Below are 23,351 nucleotides of genomic sequence, written 5' to 3' on the forward strand. Positions count from 1 at the left end.
TGTCATCAATATGCAGATGATACCCAACTCTGTATCTCACTATCCAGGTCCCCACAGGATGCAGTAGAAATCTTAGATCGCTGCCTGACAACCGTGGTAAAATAGCTGAAAAATAACAAATTAAAATTGAACCCAGACAAGACTGAAGTGATGCTGTTTGGAAGTCAGAGATCTTGAAAAACATTGTACTCCCCACCTTCGATGGAGTTCGTTTGACCCTTGCACTCTCGGTTAAGAGCCTAGGGGTTATACTGGATCCAGCGCTACTACTAGAAAAACAAGTTAAAGCAGCTGCAAAAAACACTTACTACAATCTCACTCTAGCCTGGAAAATGGCTTCTTATCTCAATACGGCCAACCTGGCCACCTGGATCCATGTTATGGTAACATCAAAAATTGGCTATTGTAATGCATTATACATTGGTCTCCCATCTAAGTTAACTAGGAGGCTCCAATTGGTGCAAAATGCTGAGGCTCGACTATTATCAGGAGCGAGCAGGAGCTTGAACATCACTCCCATCCTACAGTCACTCCATTGGCTACCTATCAGTTACCGTGCTCAGTTCAAGGTAATGGTTATTACATACAAAGCCCTTCAGGGCTTTGGTCCAGCACGCCTACGGGACCGCCTCTCTCCTTCTGTCCCTCCACGGCAGCTTCGCTCATCTGAACAGGGTCTCTTGCAGATGCCAGCCTGTACATGGGCAAAATCAACAGCAGCCTGTCTCTGTGGTGGCCCCCACCCTATGGAACGGCCTGCCTGAGAAGGTCAGAAGAGCCCCCACTCTCCTGGCTTTCCGCAAACAATGTAAAACTGAATTATTCAAAAAGGCCTTTTTTTCTCAGCTAAGAGGGTGATATTGTAGGAAAGGGATTTCACCATTATGTTGCCTTACATATTATCTGCTGCTTTAAATATGTACTCCTATATCCTTCCTGTGCTTAACAACAATAACAACAACATTCGATTTATATACTGCCATTCAGGACAACTTAATACCCACTCAGGGCGGTTTACAAAGTATGTTATCATTATCCCCACAACATACACCCTGTTAGGTGGGTGGGGCTGAGAGAGCTCCAGAGAACTGTGACTAGCCCAAGGTCATCCACTTCAAGTGGAGGAGTGGGGAATCAAACCCGGCTCTCCAGATTAGAGTCCCGCGCTCTTAACCACTACACCAAACTGGCTCACCAAACTGTTGTTCAATATAAGTCCTACAATTGATCATGTTCTGTTTCAGCAATTCCTCAACCCCATACTGGATCCTTGCTAATACTATATCTTTGTAAACTTATATTCTTTTACCCCATGACATTGTTTATGGAAATGTTCTTGAAACTGTATCATTTAACCTATGACATTGTTTATGGAAATGTTCTTGACACTGTATGGAAATGTGTGCCCTTGTCCTTGCCACTAATTGCACTAACACTAATTGTACTAATCTCACATTATGTAATCCACCTTAAGTCTCAGTGAGAAAGGTGGAATATATAAATAAATAAATAACATAAATAAAAATAAATAACATAAAATTTTTACTGACACATTTCACAACAGAATAATGTCAACTTACTTTGGATCAGGTGGTCCATCTGACAGAGGCTTCATAGAAAGTTTACACAGTGACCTGAATACTAGGAAGGCATCCTTTTGTAAAATATGGGAAAATTTAGCACCAGGGGTAGGTCCTGAAGAATTTCCAGATTCCTAAACAACATAACAGATTTCAGTGTTCCATTTAGCATAAGCAAGTATATATTGTTTAATCCCTATATAATGGTGCAGATATAATACTAACTCCCTCTAAACCGCTATTAGGAAATCAAAGTAAGTCTTCAGACTGTTTGCTCTTTCCTTGCAGCCCGTCTGCTCCCTGGAGAGTTTCTCTGTTCCCCACTGCAGAAGAGTTAAGTTTGGTAGACCTGCTGTAACTCTATTAAAGCTAACACGGTATTCTCTCAATTCAGGCTCAGAAAACATTTTAGAGCATTTTTCTGGGGTAAGACAAACCATGTTTTGCTTTAACTGCTGTTAATATCAATTCTAATGAACCGCTTAACAACTTTTAAGAAAAGGGAGAGAGGTTTATGCTCTGGAGAGAAGTGCAGGGTTTTCCCAAGCCTGGACTTGTTGACTAGTCATCAACACTAACAATATGCTGTGTATACAAGCTCATGAGCTTAGATTAGCCTATAAACTTGTCTAGACAGTTCTTGCTGAGCACCAAGTATGGCTGGTTTTTGAGCAAGGTTGCCCCTTCATGATGATGGCCCCTGTCTTGCAGAACAGTCTCCCAGAATAAATCCACAATGCCCCTTCTCTCCTTGCTCTTTGCTTGCAAGGCTTTGACTGAGATATTTTGGTGCTGGCTTGTTGTGCACAATTTTACATTGGTCCAGAGTACATTAAATACTAGCATCACCCATATTAACCAATCCCAGACTTCAGGTTTGCCTTTTTTCCTCCAGTCTGAGCAGAGAGGTTTGGCTCTTGGAACCCAGGGGAGGGCTTTTGTAGATGTTGCCTTGTGACTTGGGAAATTCCTTCCCTCAACTGTGACTAGTCATTTCACTTAAGGCCTTCTGAATGGGTCTGAAAACCTGCCTTTCCTGGAGGGCGTTTGAGTTAGATCAAGAAGAATGGTGTGGCAAGGAAAGTGACACTACTGAAAAACGGAGACACTGATTTTTGCTGTATTTTATTGATTTTTACTGCCTTACTATTGTATTTCACTATTTTTACACTGTATATTGTGTTGTGAACCATTTTGTGAATTTATTAGTTGAAATGCAGTCTATGAATAAATGAACTATTTTGTTATTTTAATTTGGTTTTTGTGAGTCCTTGAGTTATTCTGGAGAGGCAGGATACAAATATTTCAAATTACACACACACATGCTCACACATGTTATCAAAGATACTGTGAATATTTTGCTTATCTGTGTGAATGTAATTAACACTTTCTGAAGCTGGTAACAATATTATGGCATTTAAGAAGTACAGGTGAAATAAAACAGCTAATTCTATAACACATACACTTGGCATAAGCTGGTTTTAAATTAGTAAATGTTGATTATGGAATCATTATGGACATTTTATTCTCCTATGCAAAACCCTACGAAGTCCGTTATACAAGATTTGTGAAGGGTTTTTGAAAAACAGTTGCCCATTATATGTAAAATAATAACATTCTTATAATAACCATAGAAATGAAGTGTATCATTTAAGCACTGTGACAACTTCATAGTTAAATTTTATTTAGTGGTGCCACTAGTCTAAGGCATATCAGTAGTTTTTGTCCTACTGATTTACATAAATAATTAAAATTAAAGCATCTGCTCCTTGGGGCAGAAATTGTTGCCTCAATCAAGTTTACTTATGTATGAGGGACAATATAAACTTTAATATACTGTGAAATAGTCCCAAACGATTTAAATCTATAGTTCTCTACAAATGTATTCAAAAGAAAGTATGTTTAGACAACTTTAGGACAGCATAAATCCTTGTACCTGAGTGTCATTGGAAGATACTGATAATCTGTCATCAGGTAAAGATGGTGTATAAACAACAGAAATGGGTGTTCCTGGAATTCCATTTGCCTGGATGTTTTCACTGTCACTACCATCTTCTGAGGTCCCAACTGGCCCATCTGTTATACCCTTATCAGCAGTTCTTTCTCCTACATCTAGGAGAACCATGGCATGCAATAAAAAACATGATATTGAAAATAGTTGGAAATACCATTTGAAATAAAATGCATTAAATGTAACAAAGCACAAGACTTCAGCAGTTTACTGCGCACTGCCAAAAGCAGGACGCAGCTTCAAATGTTCCTAAGACCGTATCAGATTCTACTTAGTACTATAATATCAAATTAACATCAGGACAAAGGGTGTTTTGCAAAGACTTGACTAGGGGAAAAGCACATTCACCAGATCAATTTGTTTAAATATTCATAGTTTGTTTTTCTCCCAATCAGGACCCAAAGAAGCCTAACAACATTTTCCCCTTTCCATTTTATCTCTATGACAATCCTGTGAAGTAGGTGAAGCTGAAACAGAATGACTAGCTTGGTGAATGATCCAGCTTGGTGAGAAGCTGTAGGCTTAATAATATTATTTTACTGAATTATTACTGTAACTTCTAATATTATTTGTTACAACTGTCTAGGCAATTGATTTTTTCAGTTCTAAACAGATATAGCACCTAACAGTTGGGGACATCTTCCCTTCTCTTTAAAAAAATGTCTAATTAAGCTTCTTGAGAGGAAAAATCTGCTGTGAAGAGCTCACTCATAAAAGAAAAATGGGAAGTGAAAAAATATAAATAATTTGTCAAATCCTGATAATTCAAAATAGGTCAACAAATTAGCTCAAATACTAATTTAAAAATATTCCTTTAAATGTTAGCAGAAGCTTGACTTCTACTTGTTTGAATAGTAGTATGAATGCCAGCCCAGCTGAAAATAGTACATACAGGGAATATAAGGAGAAGGAAGCAGAATTAAAACTCCCAACACTCTGAATGTTTTCAACTGTGCAGTCCTTTAATAAGCTACTGTTTCATATACATCAGATAAGGGGAATCAGCAACTACTAAAAAAAAAAAAGATTGGTACTCACTCAGTATGGCACAGTACTTTAAACTAAGGGACTGATAAAAATAATCATTTTGCTTATAGCCCCACTTCCTGAACATACTTCAGAGTGGTATCATCACATCCTCCCTTGTGATTTCCAGAGATTACCCTTCCCATTGTAGCAAATTATTTTAAGGCAATTATCTTACCTCCAACTACTATGTTCACCATATCTTGGACTATACTTTGTACAACATCCTGGGCAGTTTCTTCACACTGATGTTTCTCTCCATCACAGTGCCCTGCATCTGCTTTAGAAAGAGCTACAAAATAAAAATTAGTAACATATTACTCAAACTACATTCCAGTAATCAAAAGTGTATATTTACTTCTAGTTAGTAATTTGTTAGGCTAGAAAAGTAAATAATTCATAATTAACAGTAACTCGTATATTAAATTCAACTTGTTATTTATTACATACAGAAAACCAAGGAAAGAGAGCAATGGTTGTTGTGGGTTTTCCAGGCTGTATTGCCGTGGTCTTGGCATTGTAGTTCCTGACGTTTCGCCAGCAGCTGTGGCTGGCATCTTCAGAGGTGTAGCACCAAAAGACAGAGATCTCTCAGTGTCACAGTGAATGGCACTGAGAGATCTCTGTCTTTTGGTGCTACACCTCTGAAGATGCCAGCCACAGCTGCTGGCGAAACGTCAGGAACTACAATGCCAAGACCACGGCAATACAGCCCGGAAAACCCACAACAACCATTGTTCTCCGGCCGTGAAAGCCTTCGACAATACATCGAAAGAGAGCAACTTGGCAGAAATGTCACTTGTGATTACAACGTAACTTAAAACATGTTACCCAGGCCTGTCAATGACCTGCATATGTTTTTAAGCAATAAAGATAAACATCCCTTTACACGACAAAACTATACTCTCTTCCACCCTCTTACAACCAAAGCATCCATTATTACTTTCTGCTGCTGCTGTTGCTTGGTCTGCTTCTGTCTGTTCATTTTCCACACTGGAAATATCAGACCCATTTTCTGCTTCGGTGTCTTCCTGAAGACTCTTGTCCACCTCATTTGTGTGGTGGTCCAAGTCCCCTTCATGATCCTGGGATAGCTGATCAACAGTGTGCTCTGAAAGATGTCTCAGCTGAGGTGATTCAGGCTCATGATGGCTTAACGGTGACTGTTGTAGATGGTGCTGCTGCCGATGTCTTTCTTTCTCCATTTGTTTAGCTTCCTGGAGCTGGGAACAAATTGGATATGTCTGAATAAATAATATATGCAGGGCAAATATTCCAACTGCTTTGCATATGTCATACGGCTTCAAAAACAATTTCCATATTTATTAGTTATGTAATTCAGGGCTGTATCCAACATTTCCAATCTTCAGTTTTATTTAATGCCGTACCACACATGGATTGTGCACAGGTTAAAGGATCTTAGAATAACCCTTGTGAATGTTCTTCGGTGATTGTAACGTGAAATGAAAGGACTAGGTGAAAATAACACAAAGCAACATTTAACACAAATAACACAAAGTAAAGGAACATCTGATGTCATTCTTAGTACAAAGTGTACAGGTACTCACTGCTTGGTTTTCCATACGTGCAAATATAACATTCAGCATTTGTGTGAGAGTAGCCTTGGCTGTGGTTTGATTTATGAGATTTTTGCTTGCAAGATAGATATTATAACATGTTCTTACAGCTTGGAGCACAGTTCCTTCATGAATCTCTATATGTTGAGATGTTACTGCTGTGAGTAGAGCCTAAAACAAAGTCAGAGTTACTGTCATTAACAATTCAAAGTATTGAAATATTCTGGGTGTTTGTACAGAAATGTGAAGGCCCAAGAGGGGACAGCTTCCACTCACCCTGAAAATACAAACATAGAAAACAAAAGCAAAACAAACACAGGCTGCATTCCCCCCCCCCCCCACAAAGAGATAAAATATAAATGTTAGGTTGATTTACTTTTTAAAGTCCGTTAAGAAATTCTTCCTTCTTAAAATGTTGACTGAAATACTTGTTAAAATATTAGAGTCAACTGGTGCTTAGAACTAAGGTTCAAAGATCACAGTGTTAATGATGGTAACTTTGCTCTCCACATGGCTGGATGATTAAACAAGCCAACTCTTCTAAGGCCAGATACTTGACAAAGTCTTTTCAAATGTTAAGAGTACAAAACAACTTCCCTACTGAAATGTTTGGGTAGGTATGAATCACACACTACCATTTCATTCAGGCATCAATGGCCTGCTCATTCAGAGCAGATTTAAAGTTCGCATGGGCTAGAACTGAAGCAGTAACCTGTGCCTCTGTTTCACACAACTTCCATTTCATCTGAAGGTGTTTGCCGTGTACTCTGCCAACGTTCGTGTTGAATTACCACACTGCAGCAGTGCATCTACCCAGGATGTAGACTACTGCCATGCTAACTCTGTATACCTTTGGACCAGCATGTGAAGAAACCATTTTTAAATGAGACAGGAACTGTGAAGACCATTTCTAGAGATGTTTTACTCATGGCCATGTTACATTTAAATAGGATGATAATTAGGTTTGCCAGGTCTTGCCTGGCAACTGGTGGAGAGGAGTCACATGTTCCACAATGCAGTCGATGACATCACTTCTGGTGCAACATGGAAGCAAGAGCATCACACCGGGCCCAATTCTTTAGGAATCTGCTCAAAATACAGAGTTTTTGCACTGGAAGTGACATCATTGACCAGGGACATGGGTGTGTTCATGCCCATTTCCCTGGCCTACCTGCTGTTGATAGGCAATCTCTGGGTAGCCTGCCTCCTCCCTCCCATCACTAGCAAGGCAAGAATCCATGGGAGATTGTGGGCACCTGGGAACTCTAGTCATAATGCACCAGTTAAAACACAAAAAATTCTCTCAAAAGAAATGCAGTATCATAATGAAGGGTTTTATACTTGTTTGGTCTATCTCTTTCTTCCTGTAAAATAAAAACAATACAGCTATTTAAATAAAGAAACAAACAGCTTAAATGTTAAGTAGCATGTTTCAGATTTTAAAAAATTGAGATCTATGGCCAAAGCAAGGAATAAATCACTCTAGCTCATAAATGAAAGGACAGAACTTTCAACTAAGAGCCACTTTTAACTCAGATCCACTGACCATGCAACTTTGATAAATAATTATTGGATGCCGGTATTTTGTTCAAGAATAGCATCCAAACAACTCAGTAACATTCATTTCAAAAGTGGTTAAAGGTTCTAGACAGCAAGAGTGTGAATCAAAATCTGAGTGATGCAGATATAGGTTTCAGTGATACCAAAAAAGTTCGGTATCCCTGAAATTCAGGTCAGATTCTCTGCTCCAGGTTAGAGAATCCAGGATTTATCAAGCCATTATTTCCTATGGAGGATAATGGCCAAGAAGAGGCTGGTGGCCTTTTTTAAGCAAACTCCACCAAATTTGTAGGTAACTTACTCCTGACTGTCCACTAAAGACCCCCCCCCCCAATTTTCAGGAGAATTGGACCCTGGGATCCAATTTTATGGGCCCCTGAATAAGCTGCCCCCAGCCACTCTTCATTAGTTCCTATGGGGGAACACCCCCAAGGCTTCTAAACTCCACAGCTTGGCCCACCTCCTTGCCTGGGATTCTCTAGTTCAACATTAAAACTCTATTACAAGCATAACCATACAACGTCCACAGAACCAAAATGCAGTGAGGGAACAAATGTCAAATGTGAGAATCCCAATTTCGAACCAGAGAATCCCAAGCAAGGGGGGTGGGTAGAGTTTAAAAGGCAGCTGGCAGCAGCTTGAAGGGCTCTGTTGGAGCCCAGGCAGGGGTGGAAGGGTGGAAAATGGGATGGGAATCCACTTTGCCTGCTGCCTCTTCTCTTGCCCCCCAGCCTTGCACTGCTCTCCTGCTGCAAAGCAAAGCTCAGACTGGCTCCATTCATGTCACTGCCTGCAGTGGCTGCCTGTGGCAGAGTCTGGCTGCCTGTCATGGATCCAGGGTTCTTTTATGTGAACTGGCATAGCTGAAATATACTGACTGGCATAAATTCCGCTATTTTGGGGGTTCATGAACCTGGATTGCACACCTCTATCAGCAAGCACAGTCCCCACTGATATCTGGTTTCTGATTACAGCCCAGTTCTAGAGAGATTTTCACATCCAGCACTGCTAATTTTACAAAGACCTTTTCAACAACACATAGAGGGCTGGCACTTCTGAACACATACTGTGCTAGTGTAGTAGTTAGATCTTAGGTCAGTCACATACAGCCTACCATGCCTCACAGGGCTGTTGTGAGGATAATACAGAAGGGAAGGAAGCACGTACACCACCTTGAGTGCCTTAGAGTCACAAAACAAAACAAAACAGTACTGTCAGCTTTAATTGTACCACGTACCTGAAATCAGCTCTGTCATCATCCAGGCAAATGACTGTAGAGATCAGCTCGGATCTCTTCTCTTTCTGGTGGCTCATATGCAGTATAGTAACCATTACTTTTCTTGGCATAGATCAAAAAACATAACCTCATTCCACTGTTGTTCACTGCGAAATATGTTTCGATGTTTCCACCCACCCCTCCCCCAATCATAACAATTATCTTTAGCATGTGATGAATGTTCTAAATTCATACTAGTACATTTCTTTCAGGGCAGCATACGTTCAGTTCCAGTTTTTGATTGTATGCACTGCAGGGCAGCGTCCTGACTCCTTGGATACCTTTCAACAGCAAAGTCTGTGCTCAGAATAGTGGACAGCTTCTAGCCAATGGATGTTGAATTACCTTAATAATTTGTAGCTGAACTCCTTCATCGGTTTGGGGACCCTGAAAGCATCCACATATTGTTTCAATAATTCTATCGATTAGCTTTTTGCCAGGGGCTGTACTATCTGGAGCACTGCCAGTCAAATGTCCATAGGCTATAAGTTTCTGTGTGGCAAAGCAAAGAACAATCATGAGCTATTAAGCCTAAACACCATACCCCATACTACCAGAACAATATGCTTTTCCTCACATAAATTATCTTATTGAACTGACTGCAAACTTTTTAAAAGCCTGGTTTATGCCTGTAATAAAATGGAAAACAGAGTTAAGTAGTAACTGGAAAACCACTGGCATATATTCGGTTTCTGGTTACACAGTTCTTCCATAATTTCTGAACCTGAGACTATAGTGGCCATAACAATAGTTTATTCTAAACCAAATTCAGAAACCGCTCAGAACCAGGATTCCTGATTCTGAAATGCAGGCAAACTATGTTTAACATGTCAGTAACTATAGCTTGCCTCAGGGCTCATTTCGAGGGGGAATGCACCGGAACACCATTCCAGTAGTTTCTCCAAGTCAGGTGGCCCCATCCACCTGACTTTAAAACATTTTGGGCCGTTTAGGCCTTGATTGGGGCCAAAACAGCCACAATCGGGGCCAAAACGGCCCGGAACGAGGCCGAAACACCACGGATTGAGTCGGTGCCGGGCAGGGGGAGCCTTCCGATCCTGGCTGAAATGGGTCAAAAAAGGCCATTTTGGGCCCATTTCGGCCCGGATCGGGGCCTAAACGGCCTGAATCGGGTTGGTGCCCGGCGGGGGAAGCCTTCCCCACCCGAATCTGACACGGTCCCGGCTGTTTCGGCCCCAATTTGGGCCGATATGGGCCAAAATGGCCATTTCTAGCCATTTGGGGCCTGTTTTGGCTTGGATTGAGGCCATAGGGGCGCGGATGAGGTCGGTGCTGGGCAGGGGACGCCTCCCCCACCCAGTACCAACCCAATCCCGGCATTTAAGGTCCCAATTCGGGCTCAAATGGGCCCAAAATGGCCATTTTTGGCACTTTGGGGCCTGGATTTGGACTGAAAGCCTGGAGTGAGTCAGTGCTGGGCAAAGGAGGGTTCCTTTGCTTCGCTCCAACCAGATCCAGTCCTTTTCAGCCCCGATCCTGGCCCCAAAGGCCAAAAATGGCACCTTTTGACCATTTGGGCCATTTTCTGTTGGAATCGGGGCCAGAACTGCTGGGATCTGGTCAGTGGCAGGAGGGAAGACCCTCCCCTGCCCAGCACTGATCTGGTCCAGGCTCTTTCGGCCATGATCTGGGCCGAAACGGGCCCCAAATGGCCAAAAATGGCCATTTGGGGCCCTTTTTGGCCAGGATCAGGACCCAAACCGCCAGGATTGGATCAGTGCCTGGTGAGGGACCCCTCCCCTGCCTGGCTACAACCCAGTCTGGGACATTTTGGGCCTGATCCAGGCTAATACCTGCCCAAAATGGCCATTTTGGGCCTGTTTTGGCCTGGATTGGGGGCAAAACAGCCCTGATCAGGCCACTGCCAGGTGGGGAACACTCCCCCATCTGGCAGCAGCTGAATCCTGGCCATTTCGGCCCAATCAAGGGGCATGGCATATGCTAATGAGTTATGCTAATGAGTTCCTGCAGTTCTTTTTCTATGAAATGACCCCTGGCTTGCCTAATAGAATTATTGCTACTAAAAACCAGGAAGTGGAGGAGCAAAATCAATGTCCATGTGAGAAAGGGGAGTATGTAGGCTTTATTCTACTATGGCTTGGTCAGAATGTAAAAGCCTGGCAGTTCATACCCAATAAGGACAGCTAATATTTCTAATATTTTGATGACTATCTTGTTAATCTACATTTTTCTATTCAAAAACCAAAGATTAGTCACTCTCCAAGCTGATGGTCTATGAAGAAACTTAACATGGTATAAGGCTTAAGTTTTGATAAAAAAATTAGCGATTTCTGAAATAAAATTACACAAATATAGTAATAATGCCATATTATGGCTTGACACTATGTGAACAAATCTTGTACTCACCTCTCCCACTTCCTCTCTTCCCCTTTGCATACTTAGAATCAATTAATGACTTCTAATTATGCAGACAATAATTTGCCTTTACATCTGAACCAGCTAACCATAGCTTGTGTTTCCCCTCCAAATCAAGACTGCAAACCAGAAACCAGAGAAGAAAATCCAAGATAACTTGTAACCTGATTTGGATGGAGAAGGCAAATCACAGGATACAAAGAGAATCAGAAAGTAGGAGAGGAGGGAGCGCACAGGGACAGCATTTGGACACAAACCACAAAGCCATTATTTAGCATCACAACTAAACTATTCCCAGAGTCATGTTAATAAAGAAAACCACAAATATGAGTGATGAATGAATGATCTGTTAATCTGTACATACCTGTAAACAGTCTAGTGACGTACTAACAATCCTGGGACACTTGGATTGGCATGCCAGTTCAAAAGGCAAGAAGTACTTGTCTGCTTCAATAAAGCTTGTCTTTGATTTCACTGGTGGAAGAGTGCTTGAACCAGGCTTTGCTTCTCCATGAGGAGGACTGAACAGAACACTCCAATTAGCATGGTAATAGAGTCAACAACACGTTGAACACAGAAGTACAAATAATCATCACTAACTGACTCCGACTTTCTGCTTCAAATAATCAAAAAGTTATTTGTACAAGCGAAACTTATCTTTATAGTTAAAAGTGCAATCAGAAAAATTCAAAAGGCAAATGAACAATTCACAATTTAAATAGTGAAATCTTAAAATTTGTAATCAGGCCTCTACAGAAAATCTGGTGTTAGTGAGTATTGCTTTGAATACCAAACAATTTTACTTCTTTATGAGAAAGAAGAGTGAAGTCTGGTTTTGTAAATAAATGCTATTTGATTTGATATGCACCCACCTTTCTCCCAGACAACTGGGACTCAAGAAAAAAAGTCTTTTAAACCACAGAAAAATGCAACAAACATTTAATAAAAGTATTGAAAACAGCCCACAAAACCTTAACTAACATTCTTCAGCAGACCCCTGCTTCACAAATCCCTACGAACTAGAAAAGCAATTACGTAATTCCTACAGCCTTTCTAAAAAGTCCAGCCTTACAGCCCTTGCAAGAACTTCCTGAGTTCTTCTGATGAGATTCATGACAAGATATGCCTCATGATTACTTAAGAGTATGTATGCATGATACAAGTAAACATTATATTAAACTATTTCGGAGGAGGACATAGATTAAATAGTTTTCCTGGCCAAATAACCAAAAAGTTGAGAAAAATATAGATAATGAACCAATGAGGGAGGATATAAATTTAATACATACCACTAGAAATACCGTGCAAATATATGAAATATAATACATTAACGAACTCTTCCTAACCAGTTAACCTAACAAAACACTAAAACATTGTACAATTGAGAATGCCTTCATCAGTGGAAATTTCCCCCCCAAAAGAATTGTCTACGATCATGAAATCATCTAAAACGACCATATGTATCCTGCTGATCAGGTAAAGCACTTCAGTGTACCATTGCAGAATTGATGTCTTCCTATAAATCAAAGTCTTCAGAATGAAGTCTACATTAAATTCCCTGAAAATGGATCAACTGTCCAACGCTCTCACTATAAATGCACACACAGTTACCCGTTCACGAACAGCAGGTTCTTTTGCATTTGTATATTACCGAAGAAGTATGATGTTCTCACCAACATATAGCATGCCAGCACAGGGGTTTTTGGCACTCTAGGCTTGGTAGCATCCCTCTAAATCAGGTAGTGTCCCTCTAAAAGTTACAAAATGCTATATATTGACCACATTTTTAATGTAATTTACAGACAAAACTATTCATGTTCAATTAAGAAAAAGTACCTTTGTTTTCCAGTTTCTGCTTTAATTTCCTCTGAAAGAAAAATAAATAAAAACACAATTTACAACAGTAAGTTACAGAAACACTGACATTAGTAAAATAAGCTCCACCTTTATGAAAAATCAAATTATATGCAATTGTATTTATAATTCTGCATTTCCAATATTGTTCAGCTGCCAAAATACACATTAGGATCACTTTGTTCTATGAACTATTTCAATACAATATGATTTGGCCCATGTAATGCATATTTAATATCATGATGAGTATAAGATTACATTTGTGCTCTACATTAACTTGTTCAAATAATTGCCTTTCTGGTTAAAAATGCAACAAACCTGGATTGAACCATGACAACTCACATATTTTTATGGAAAGAGTTTAAAACCATTCATCATTACTGTGACTATGGTGGGGTGTTTGTGCAAGCGAGAACTAATTTGCATTACATTATCTTGATGATGTTTTCAAAGAAGCCTAGTTCAGAAGAACAGGAAGCAGATAAGTCTTACCTTTGTTATTTAATATATGTGATCTCAGTCCTCTCAAAATAAGTCCATTAAATTATGCTTCTAAGCATTCTATTAACACAGTAATGAAGACTTTATAGGTTCAATACACACTCTTTAAACTGAGTGTAGCATCTAAGTCAGCAGCTCCCTTAAAATAGTAATGAAAAGCAGCAGAAGAAAGTTTCTTCATTTTGGTCAGGCTACTTCTGTATGCATCTGGGCCAAACTGGAAATTGAGGGACATTTACAGTGCCTCGTGTTTAATGCATTTATGTCTCCCTAACCACACATAGCAGCAATACAAGAGACACAGCATATACTAATACTATGCATACAATTCTTTCAATTTTCATAAACAGATACTGTAGTACACTAATAACTTTCGCATCTTTTTCAGATTAATCACAGAAAGTTTATCAGCATTTCATTTCAACTGTATGGCCAATTTCAGAGTTTTTAAGATTATGAAAACACAAAAACTTCATTTGCTAAACAACTGTTTCAGTTCTCAAATGTTTTAACTTACAGGACAATCAAGCATTTGCTTTATTGACTCAAATAGAAAATTGGCACACAAAGTTTTTAGGAAACAAATAATTTTGACCTATCCTATGTGTTTTAGGTAGGGAAAGTGGCATGGTATAACCCAATCTCATCACAACTCAGAAGCTAAGCAGGGTCAGTACTTGGATGGGCGGCCATCAAGGAAGACTCTTCAGAGGAAGGCAATGACAAACCACCTCTGTTTCTCACTAGCCTTTAAAGCCCCTTGCTGGGGTCACCGTAAGTCAGTTGTGACTTGCTAGCACATACACACACACATGTTTTAGAGAAAAGTCAAATCCGTGCAATTAAAGAAGTCTTATAAATACACCTCTCTCTTGCACTTCATACCTAGATAGCCCATTCTTCTCAAGCAGTATGGTTCACCTGCTCTGTTTTAACATGCAACTCAAATTAAAACACTACCAGAATTCTCCTAAAAATATAATACACTCCAGAATTTCACTTTCAGTAATTCATATTCAGAGATAAGCTATATCCTCTGCATTGTTATTCCATGCTCAGGAATGTTTCATGATTAATTGCCAAGAGAGCGCAGATTGAGAACGTCACAATAAGACAGAGGCCCAGATTTGTTCTTCAATTAAAGGTCAAAAATCTCAGATCTTTAATAAGCTTTCAAGACAAGAACAAATCATGCTGATAATCATATGAAGACTAAGTTTTTACACAGAAGTTAATCACTCATAGAAAGAACTGTGTTAAGTCAAACATAGCTTGAAACTTCAACCGTTCAATGATTCTAGAGTTCAAAAATAACTGTGGCGACAACACTAACACAATAAGCCGCAAAGCATTCAGAGATGACAGACTTCTTTGGACCACAAGGAAATATCCAATCCCTGCAACTGGTAGGCAGCATAAAGTCTTTCAACTGGGCAGCAGGAATCCTGTGATGGAGACACCCATCCATATCTAGATTCAGGTATAGCTGCCCAGAATTCTGGTAAGCAGTTTCCACACCTTGAGCTTTCTGCTAACTTGTAGTTCTTTCTACTTACAACATGGTACATTTTACATTGCTGGTATATTCCCAGGACACCTTTTATTTTTTCATTAGCTGACACATATGTCAAGGTAATTGCTAGACATGGGCACGAACTGAAATACGAATCAAATATTGTGATGAATTGGGCCGATTCTTGTATCACGAAAACACGTTTTGTGGGGCTGCATTTTTCATGAAATCCATTACTTTTGGGGCCGGTTCGTTCGATTCGTGAATGCTTTGTGATGCCAGACAGGCTGGCACAGATCCACTGATTCCCTAGGCAACACAGACCCGGAATGTCTGCAGACCTTTTGTTGCCCTGGAAACCCCAATCTTAGCCCATATAACTTTGATAGGCAGCTCTCCCTGCCAACCTGCGATCTCCCATTCTGTTCTATGAGAGCAATGAGCAGGGAGGAGATGGGCCTTCTGTAGCCATGGGAACACCAATTTCATCCCTCCAAACCCTGTTAGGCAGGTCTGTCTGCCAGCCAGAGAGCTCCTGTTCTGCTCTGTGAGCATTGCTTATATAAAGCACAGCTCAGTGTCTCCTGCTTTCAGTTTCCGTAGACAGAGGGAGAGGGAGGAGCTGTTGTTGGGGTTTGGAGTGAGAGTGGATTTGGGAGCTTTTGGCTGGATTTGCTGCTGCTTCAAAAGAGACTGAAAAGACTCTTATTTTTTGCTCTTGTCCTTGCTGGGAAGGTTGTTGGGTGAGGATGCCTTTGAAGTCTCCCTGCGAGTTTGGCATCTCTGGGTATGAATGGGGCCATTGTAGGGCCCTGGGATCTGACGAATCATGAACCTAACAAATGGTTTTGTGAAATGGGACAATTTCATGAAAGTTCGTGGTTCATGGAACGCGACAAACAACGAAACTCAGGGTTCGTTTCCCCCCCATTTCATGTACATCCCTCAAGAAATATGGCTGGAGACTGTCTGGCATCCTTCTAAAGTGATAATATAGCCATAAAAAGTCACATCTGACTTTTCACACAGACACAGAAAAATATTTGGTTCAATGTATGCTCTCCCAAATACTATATGAAGGCATTGTCCAAAATGGCCACTCAGGTGATGGAAGATTTTGAATATGGAAACTGGCAAAAGTGAAAGTGAAAAAGGGTATAATCATAAAACCACAGCTTTAACATGTGCAAAGATTTAGAACATGCCTACATTTTTGGTATTTTATTTTTGTGTAATTCATGCTATAATTTCAACAGAGAATCTGACTTTAACACAAATATGTGCACTACAATGTATTCTTCTGACAGGAACAGTTTCTGGAACAGACTGTCTAATATATACAGTGAATCAGTTCATGGAAATAATTTTATTCTTTCTCTTATCCCAGACTGTCACTGTAATCCCCCCGCCTTGCTTCTGGATTTGTTGTTAGATTTTGATGTGTTAATGTTTTCTGAATGCACTGTTTTTACTACATGACTGTTTTTACAATATGGATTAGACCTTTTTATAATCTGCTTCTGTTTATATTCTTTTATCTGTTTTTATCCTGGATTTCTTACTCTTATTAATAACATGTGCTTTAATTGATTTTGCTATAAGGTACCACAAGAATTTCTAAAGGAAGGAAGATATCAACAATTAATCCTAAAACTGTGCAAGCTACCAAAAGTTTTATACCTTTTGACTTTGTGTCTTCTTACATTATGATATGGTCTCCAACAGCTACCAAGTCTTCAGTGTTTTCTAGAAAAACGTTGTTTAAAAGCAACCACCATCACCTTCATTTCAAAATTCTCTGGCACACTGGGTGTATTAAATAACTATGGGCCCAAATGACTATAAGCAGAATTGTGCAATGTGTGCTGCTGAGTGTGGGTTGTGAAACTAACTGCTCTTTTTATGCTACCAGTTTTAATTGTTTATTTCTGTATTTTTAAATTGATGTGATCTGCTTTGAGTCTGCTTGGGGGGGACAGTGAACTACAAATTGAATAAATAAAATAAATAAGATGTTCAAAATATTTGAGAATCCATAATATTTCAGGCCAAGGAACAAATCAGCATTAAGAGGTTCAAACCAAATTGTGCCAACCAGCACCAGCCTTGATACTGGTATTTATTTTTTTGCAAAGATGACAATGCAAAAGAAGAGAATGGATAGTGTCTTCTGCAAACAAGAAAGAATTCTTTGCAGAATTCTTTGTAGATTTCTAGATTCCCTGTCTGATTCACATCACAACATGAAGGCATACAGTTAAGCCAATAAAAGTAAGTCAGAGGGAACCAAACAGATACAGATCCATCACTTTTTATGGCAATGACAGGAAAAGTTAGAGAATTAAATTCAAAAGTGTTTCCGCACACATTTACAAGTGTAATTATGCCTCTTTGTTGTAATGTGTACAAGCAGCCTCTAGTAGACAGCTTTCTGCTTTGTGTGTTCTTTAGTTTTGGTGCGTCAGAGCTCCTGCAGCAAATGGGCGGCTGCTGAGTAGAGATGGGCACGATCCCAAAAAAAAGTAATGATCAAGCTGATCATGGATCGGCGCCGGCGCCAATCCCGATTTAATGACCTGCACCATGCATCTCCCGTTCCCGATCCGTGGATCATGGAGGCAAAAGTGGAGGGGCGCCCTGCTGTTCCCAGAGATACAGGAACAGTGGGTGATGCCAGTGGCATCTGTGTTTATGTTTGGCCGTCTGTGTTTGGCCGTCAGAGCTGCCTATCAGGGTTTGCAGGGCTGAGATTGGAGTGCCCATTGCTACAGAACACCCCCTTCTCCCTCCCTCCCCTGGGTGTCTTCTCCCAACTGGTGACTGCTTTGCTGCTCCGTGGTTGGAAGGAAGCCCTGCTAATCAAGGAAAGCTGGGCTTCCATTTGGGTTTCCAGGACGACAGAAGGAGGGCAAACAGAGCTCAGGCATTCCCCTGGCTCCGTTGCCAGGGGAATAGATTGCTGGCGCCTGAGTGTCTGGATCCCCGATTCGAGCCTGATTGCCCCAATCCAGGCCCCTCCCGATCACTGGATCGTTGGCCGTGGACGATAACTATCCGCCGGGTCACGATCGCGCGATCGCCATTATCGTGGGGGGGGGGTGTTTCGATCATAATGCGGATCGTGCCCATCTCTACTGCTGAGGCTGGACTGAGAGGCTGACTAAAAATGCAGACTGGACCAGAGTGAGAGCTGAATAAACCTGTTTATTATATATAAAGCTGGCATTGGTGTTCAAGATACAACAGTCTTAACCTAAGAAGGCAAAGAATCTTCTTAAATTTGGGTTGGGTTAGATCTAGATGAACGTGTTCTATGGGCACAAGAACTTCCATCCATGGAATGCCATTTCCTATGGAGAGGAGAACTCAGAAAAGGATTTCAGGGGGCATTATGGGCTGCTGCAGGAAGAGGAGGAGGGAATTGTGTTCTGCAGGCACAAGTCTGCACCCGCGCTTAAGTCTATACCAGTTCAGATCTGTGTGCCATACAGGTCCACTAATTTCACAGTAATCCAAGATCTATGGTATGGTATAGTATAGATAAGCAAGCTTTTAGAAAGGCATCGAAACAATATGCTTCTGGCAGGGTTTTAAGAAAATCAAGGAAACTGTTCCAGTATTAAAGCATAACAAGGAGGAATGCCTCATTTCAAATTTCAAGTAACATGTTCAAATAAACAGAAAGAGGGCTATAGGAAAATTCTAATTTTATTTCCTAAAAAACTGTTGAGTTGCAACAAAAGATCTTCTCACAGTTTAGAAACCAAAATATGAAGAAACCAACAAGCTATACTAGTAAGAGAAAATGAAGACTCTGTACTCTCCCTTGTTATTGGCCGCAATGGTAGCTATTATCAGGAACTTCCTGTGTGTTACCATTGTTCATACCAGCAACAGCAAGTCTATCAAATCACCCAGCTACAGTAAGATATCACATGTTTAAATATGAATACAAATTAATATTGTTTTACAATTATATAAGAAACAACACCTCTACAGGATAAATAATTTCTCAATAATAATGCTTGCTTTATTTTTAGTAGTGATGTGAAAATTGTAAGCATACATCTCAGGCTATAACCAAAATGGCATATGATCTGAATTTGAAGGAACCATTATTTTGCTTTTTAAAGAAAAACAACATTTTCTCCTTTAATCCTTTAAAGGAGAAAATGTTTTTCTTTAAAAAGGAAACTTTCAACTAGAATATGTGTAAGGCTCTACCTGATTTCTCATAAAACATTACAAAACAAAAAGTATGAAGTTCATTGAACAAGAGTAAATGCATATAAAATATTTCAGAGATAAAGATAAATTTACTTTATTTATTTATTTAGAATATTTCTATATCAGCTCTTCAGAGTTCTGGTTGAGGTGGCTTACAATAAGCAGCATAAATATCATCCACAAAACAGAGCAGACCATTAAAAAGGTGGTAGGATAAAACTCCTAATTAAAAGCCTGGATAAAAAGATGTGTTTCAAACTTTCAAAGAAAGTAAGTAGGCACCAGGTGAACCTTGAGAGGAAGGGCATTCTAAACACAAAACTACTCTCTGCTCTCTCTACTTTACAAACAAAGGGGAATATTTCAGTGCTCTCACTTGCAGGCAACCAACTGAGCTAAAATTTATTTATTTAGTTAGTTAGTTGGATTTATATCCCACCCTCCCTGCAAATGAGCTTATTCCTATTCGATATTAAGAAAATATGAGTGTGAAGCCCCCAGAGCCAGGGACTGCTTCTCCACCCAGTCTCCAGACTCTCCAACAACAGGCTGACAGCAGGGGGGGGGGATAGGTTAGGCTGTAGTTTATTGTTGTTTTCGCCAATAACAGAATCCTAGGTTCAAATTCATAATAACAGTCTGGAGGTCTGCCTACCCCTTAACTTTTACACTTGTAAAACATTTATACTACTATGATTGCCTTGAGTGCATGCTGATGTTGAAAACTAAATAAAAAGTCAACACATGGAGAAACTGTTTTAAAACTGTAGCTCCAAAGGGTGTACCAGTGGATGATTCCATAGAGCCTGTAATCCTGATACTTATGCTATGTGATTCTCAAGAGCTAAACCAGGCAAGCTCTCGTCATGTTTTATGTATTCTCAAACGGGAAGTCAAAGTTTCCAACAGCCTGCCCCAATGAATATTCTGTAGCTGATACGGTACAAACTGCTCATACTTCAGCATTTAAGCAGCATAAGGATGGGCAGACATTCACCAATCTGACATATACTCTTTTTATTGCAGGAGAAAGCACTATGACAGCTTATTCTTGGCTCAAGAACCTGTAAATGAGCATAAGAGGATGGGGCTTGACACAAATATGCTATACCCAAATGCAAAAGTTCTCTTTATGGGAAGGGAGAAAAGAAGAATTATAGCAAAACTCAACTTGCCTCATGTTATCAGAATTATCCTCCAATAAATTAATGTTGCATAAAGTTTCAGAAGTGTATATTCCAAGAACAAGTTTTGTGAGGTCAAATGACAAAGGCCTTAACATCCAAATAATTAAACCTGTGGTACAGGAAAGACAACTAGGGCAACAGCATGATATAAACAAATAGTCAGCTAACCACAGACGTGAGGAAGAGTAATTTGCATCTCAAAGAATGAGACCAGAAAATTCACCAAAAAATTGCTCCTAAAAAGGTGAGGGGAGCGCTTAATACAAAATGATGACAGATACAAAGAACAATGTGTGGAGCGCAATGGATTTTTACCTTACCCCTTTACATTGCAACAACTTTCATCTGGGTAGCGTTGTTTTGCTGCGCTCCCAGAAGATAAAATTGTAGGCTGCATATTGTGTTTTATCTATTTAGCTGATTCAAGTATTATTAATGAGACTAAAATCTCTCTTTTTTCAACATCTAAGTTACCGGAAACAGATTTTCCCAATGTCTAAAGATTCGTTCTAAGGACTTTGAATTTTTGGCTTCCCAAACACTGATAATAGCTCAGACTCTGAGTAAAATCTGGAACTCTCTGTCTGTAGATACGTGGGCCTGCCGGGAACTTTTATCCTTTCAGCAGGCCTGTAAGGTAGATATGTTCCACCAGGCATATGGTTGAGGCTGGCCTTGTATCCATCTAGTGAGCCTCTCTACCGGTCTCCTGTCAGGGGGAGGGGCTGCATATAGTCATCTCGTCCCCCCATTGGAGTCATAATGCAACCAAAATAGCGCTTCCCCCTTTCCTCCCCTCCTCCTAAGAGTTCCCCCTTCTATGCAGTATTAGCTAGGGCGGTTAGTAGGGTTGCCATCTTGGGAATCATATTTTATCATATTTCTCACTGTATTTTATGTTTGCTAGGATGATCTAGTCTTATTATGTTTTAAATGTATTTATACCCTACTCTGATCCAGCCTGAGCCCACTTGCAGGGAAAGCAGGCTAAAAGTCCAATAAATGAAATGAAAAGAAAAACCTACGAGAAACTTGATCCATTTTTCTTTAAGCAGTTCAGTACTTCAGATTTTGTAATCCAAAATGGGAACAAAGATGTGCAACTTCTTTAATTCCTTGAAATAACACTTGTGAGGATTTGGGGATTCTCCGGAGTGGCATGGATTGCAGCATGGTCTGCAGCCGGGAAGCAGAAAATCTGTACCTCAACCGTGCATGAGCAGTTGCTTGCATGGGGCACTTTGAATCCTCACATACCACATTTACTTCATTGATCTGTCAATTTAAGGTAATGTTGTGATTTATTTTCTCCTACAAACTTTAATCCTCAACACCATCAAAGCAACCTTGCAAATATGTTTTCTGGAATGATCATTTCCCCCTTGTTCACATTTCCACATATTACTTTCATTCTTCTACCCCTCATGTGGTTACAATCAGGGATTCTTACAATTCTTCGAGAATGGTGTGATCACTTACAGGGAAATAACATAAATGCAATCATTTCATTCTAGGAATTGCTGGAAACTCATGTCACTCTAGGAATTTGTTTCCAGCTATTCCTAGAATGACACAACAGCACTTCCAATTTTTCCTTGAAGTGAAGTCACTGCACACTGTGCCCTCTGTTCCCGCTCCAAACCTCGCACAAGTGTTAGGCATGGCCTGGCAACGCCAACTCAATCTCATGTGTTCCCTTGTATAATTAACAAGGACCTTATAACTGGCAATAATTCATGGCCATAGTATAATATTGAACTGTAAGTTCCTTCAAGCTGCATGAGGTGGTCAGATATATTGGACAAATAGAGACCTGTGACAATGCTATGGAAGACTGGCATCTCATACAGAAAGCCTAAAGTGGAATATTGAAATTAATGAGAGTCCCCTTCCCCTTCCCCCACCCCCAAAACCAAACCTAACAGCACTGCTGAATGAGAGGAACAATTTACAGCCTTATATACTATCTGTGTCAGAGAAGCCTGCAGACAATTTTTAAAATAGAAGCAGCGCAAATTGTTCAATATTTATCAAGACCCCTAATATTACAGCAGTAAGGTTCAGATTTCACAGGCAACACCAACTATGAAGGTGCATCTTTCCTCACTTGCAGCAGAATGTCTAAAAAGCTTTCAGATTGTGACTTTAAAGAGGAGCTTGTTGAAGCATTAATAGATAAATGTGTATGGAGAGGACAAAGTGAGAGTACACAAGAGACTTAATGGAGGAATACCTTGCTTTTGATCATACTAGAGAAATGGGTGTAACAGGGGAAATGGCAGCTACAGATATAGTGGAACTCCCAAGTAAGGCTAGAACCAGGTGGGGCCTAGGGAATCTCACAAAATTACAACTGATCTCCAGACTTCTCCAGAGAAAATGGTTGCTCTGTGAAAGGTGAGTCCAGCTGAGTAAGAATGACTGGGCCAAGATCATCTAGTGAGCTTCATGGCAAAGTGGAGATTTTAAAATGGATCTTCTTGATTCGAATCTAAGACTCTAACCACTACCATTCAGGAAATACCTGATATGATTTGGGAACCATCACACTAATCAGTCACACAGTTCAAAGGTGACCACCAATATGGACTTGCAAAACTATATAAACCAGAATGTTTGGTGACACCATCTCCAATACCAAA

The 23,351-nt window shown here is 40.1% G+C and overlaps 1 protein-coding gene across 2 annotated transcripts in view; it reads right to left on the reverse strand.

The window, feature by feature from the left end:
* The window catches only part of ARFGEF1 (ADP ribosylation factor guanine nucleotide exchange factor 1), a 108,533-nt gene that overhangs the window by 59,215 nt on the left and 25,967 nt on the right, over positions 1 to 23,351 (reverse strand). For both annotated transcript variants that reach the window (XR_008597401.1, XM_054984602.1), the window contains exons 2-9: positions 13,264 to 13,294; positions 11,792 to 11,948; positions 9,376 to 9,522; positions 6,186 to 6,365; positions 5,561 to 5,840; positions 4,796 to 4,909; positions 3,517 to 3,692; positions 1,581 to 1,714 (exon numbers count right to left, since the gene is read on the reverse strand). Coding sequence is in view for 1 of the 2 variants with exons in the window: in XM_054984602.1 (XP_054840577.1) it covers positions 1,581 to 1,714; positions 3,517 to 3,692; positions 4,796 to 4,909; positions 5,561 to 5,840; positions 6,186 to 6,365; positions 9,376 to 9,522; positions 11,792 to 11,948; positions 13,264 to 13,294 (1,219 nt within the window). In the remaining variant the exon portion in view is untranslated. The remainder of the gene's footprint in view (positions 1 to 1,580; positions 1,715 to 3,516; positions 3,693 to 4,795; positions 4,910 to 5,560; positions 5,841 to 6,185; positions 6,366 to 9,375; positions 9,523 to 11,791; positions 11,949 to 13,263; positions 13,295 to 23,351) is intronic.

Source organism: Eublepharis macularius, chromosome 7 (genome assembly GCF_028583425.1).
Source record: "Eublepharis macularius isolate TG4126 chromosome 7, MPM_Emac_v1.0, whole genome shotgun sequence".
NCBI lineage: Eukaryota > Metazoa > Chordata > Lepidosauria > Squamata > Eublepharidae > Eublepharis > Eublepharis macularius.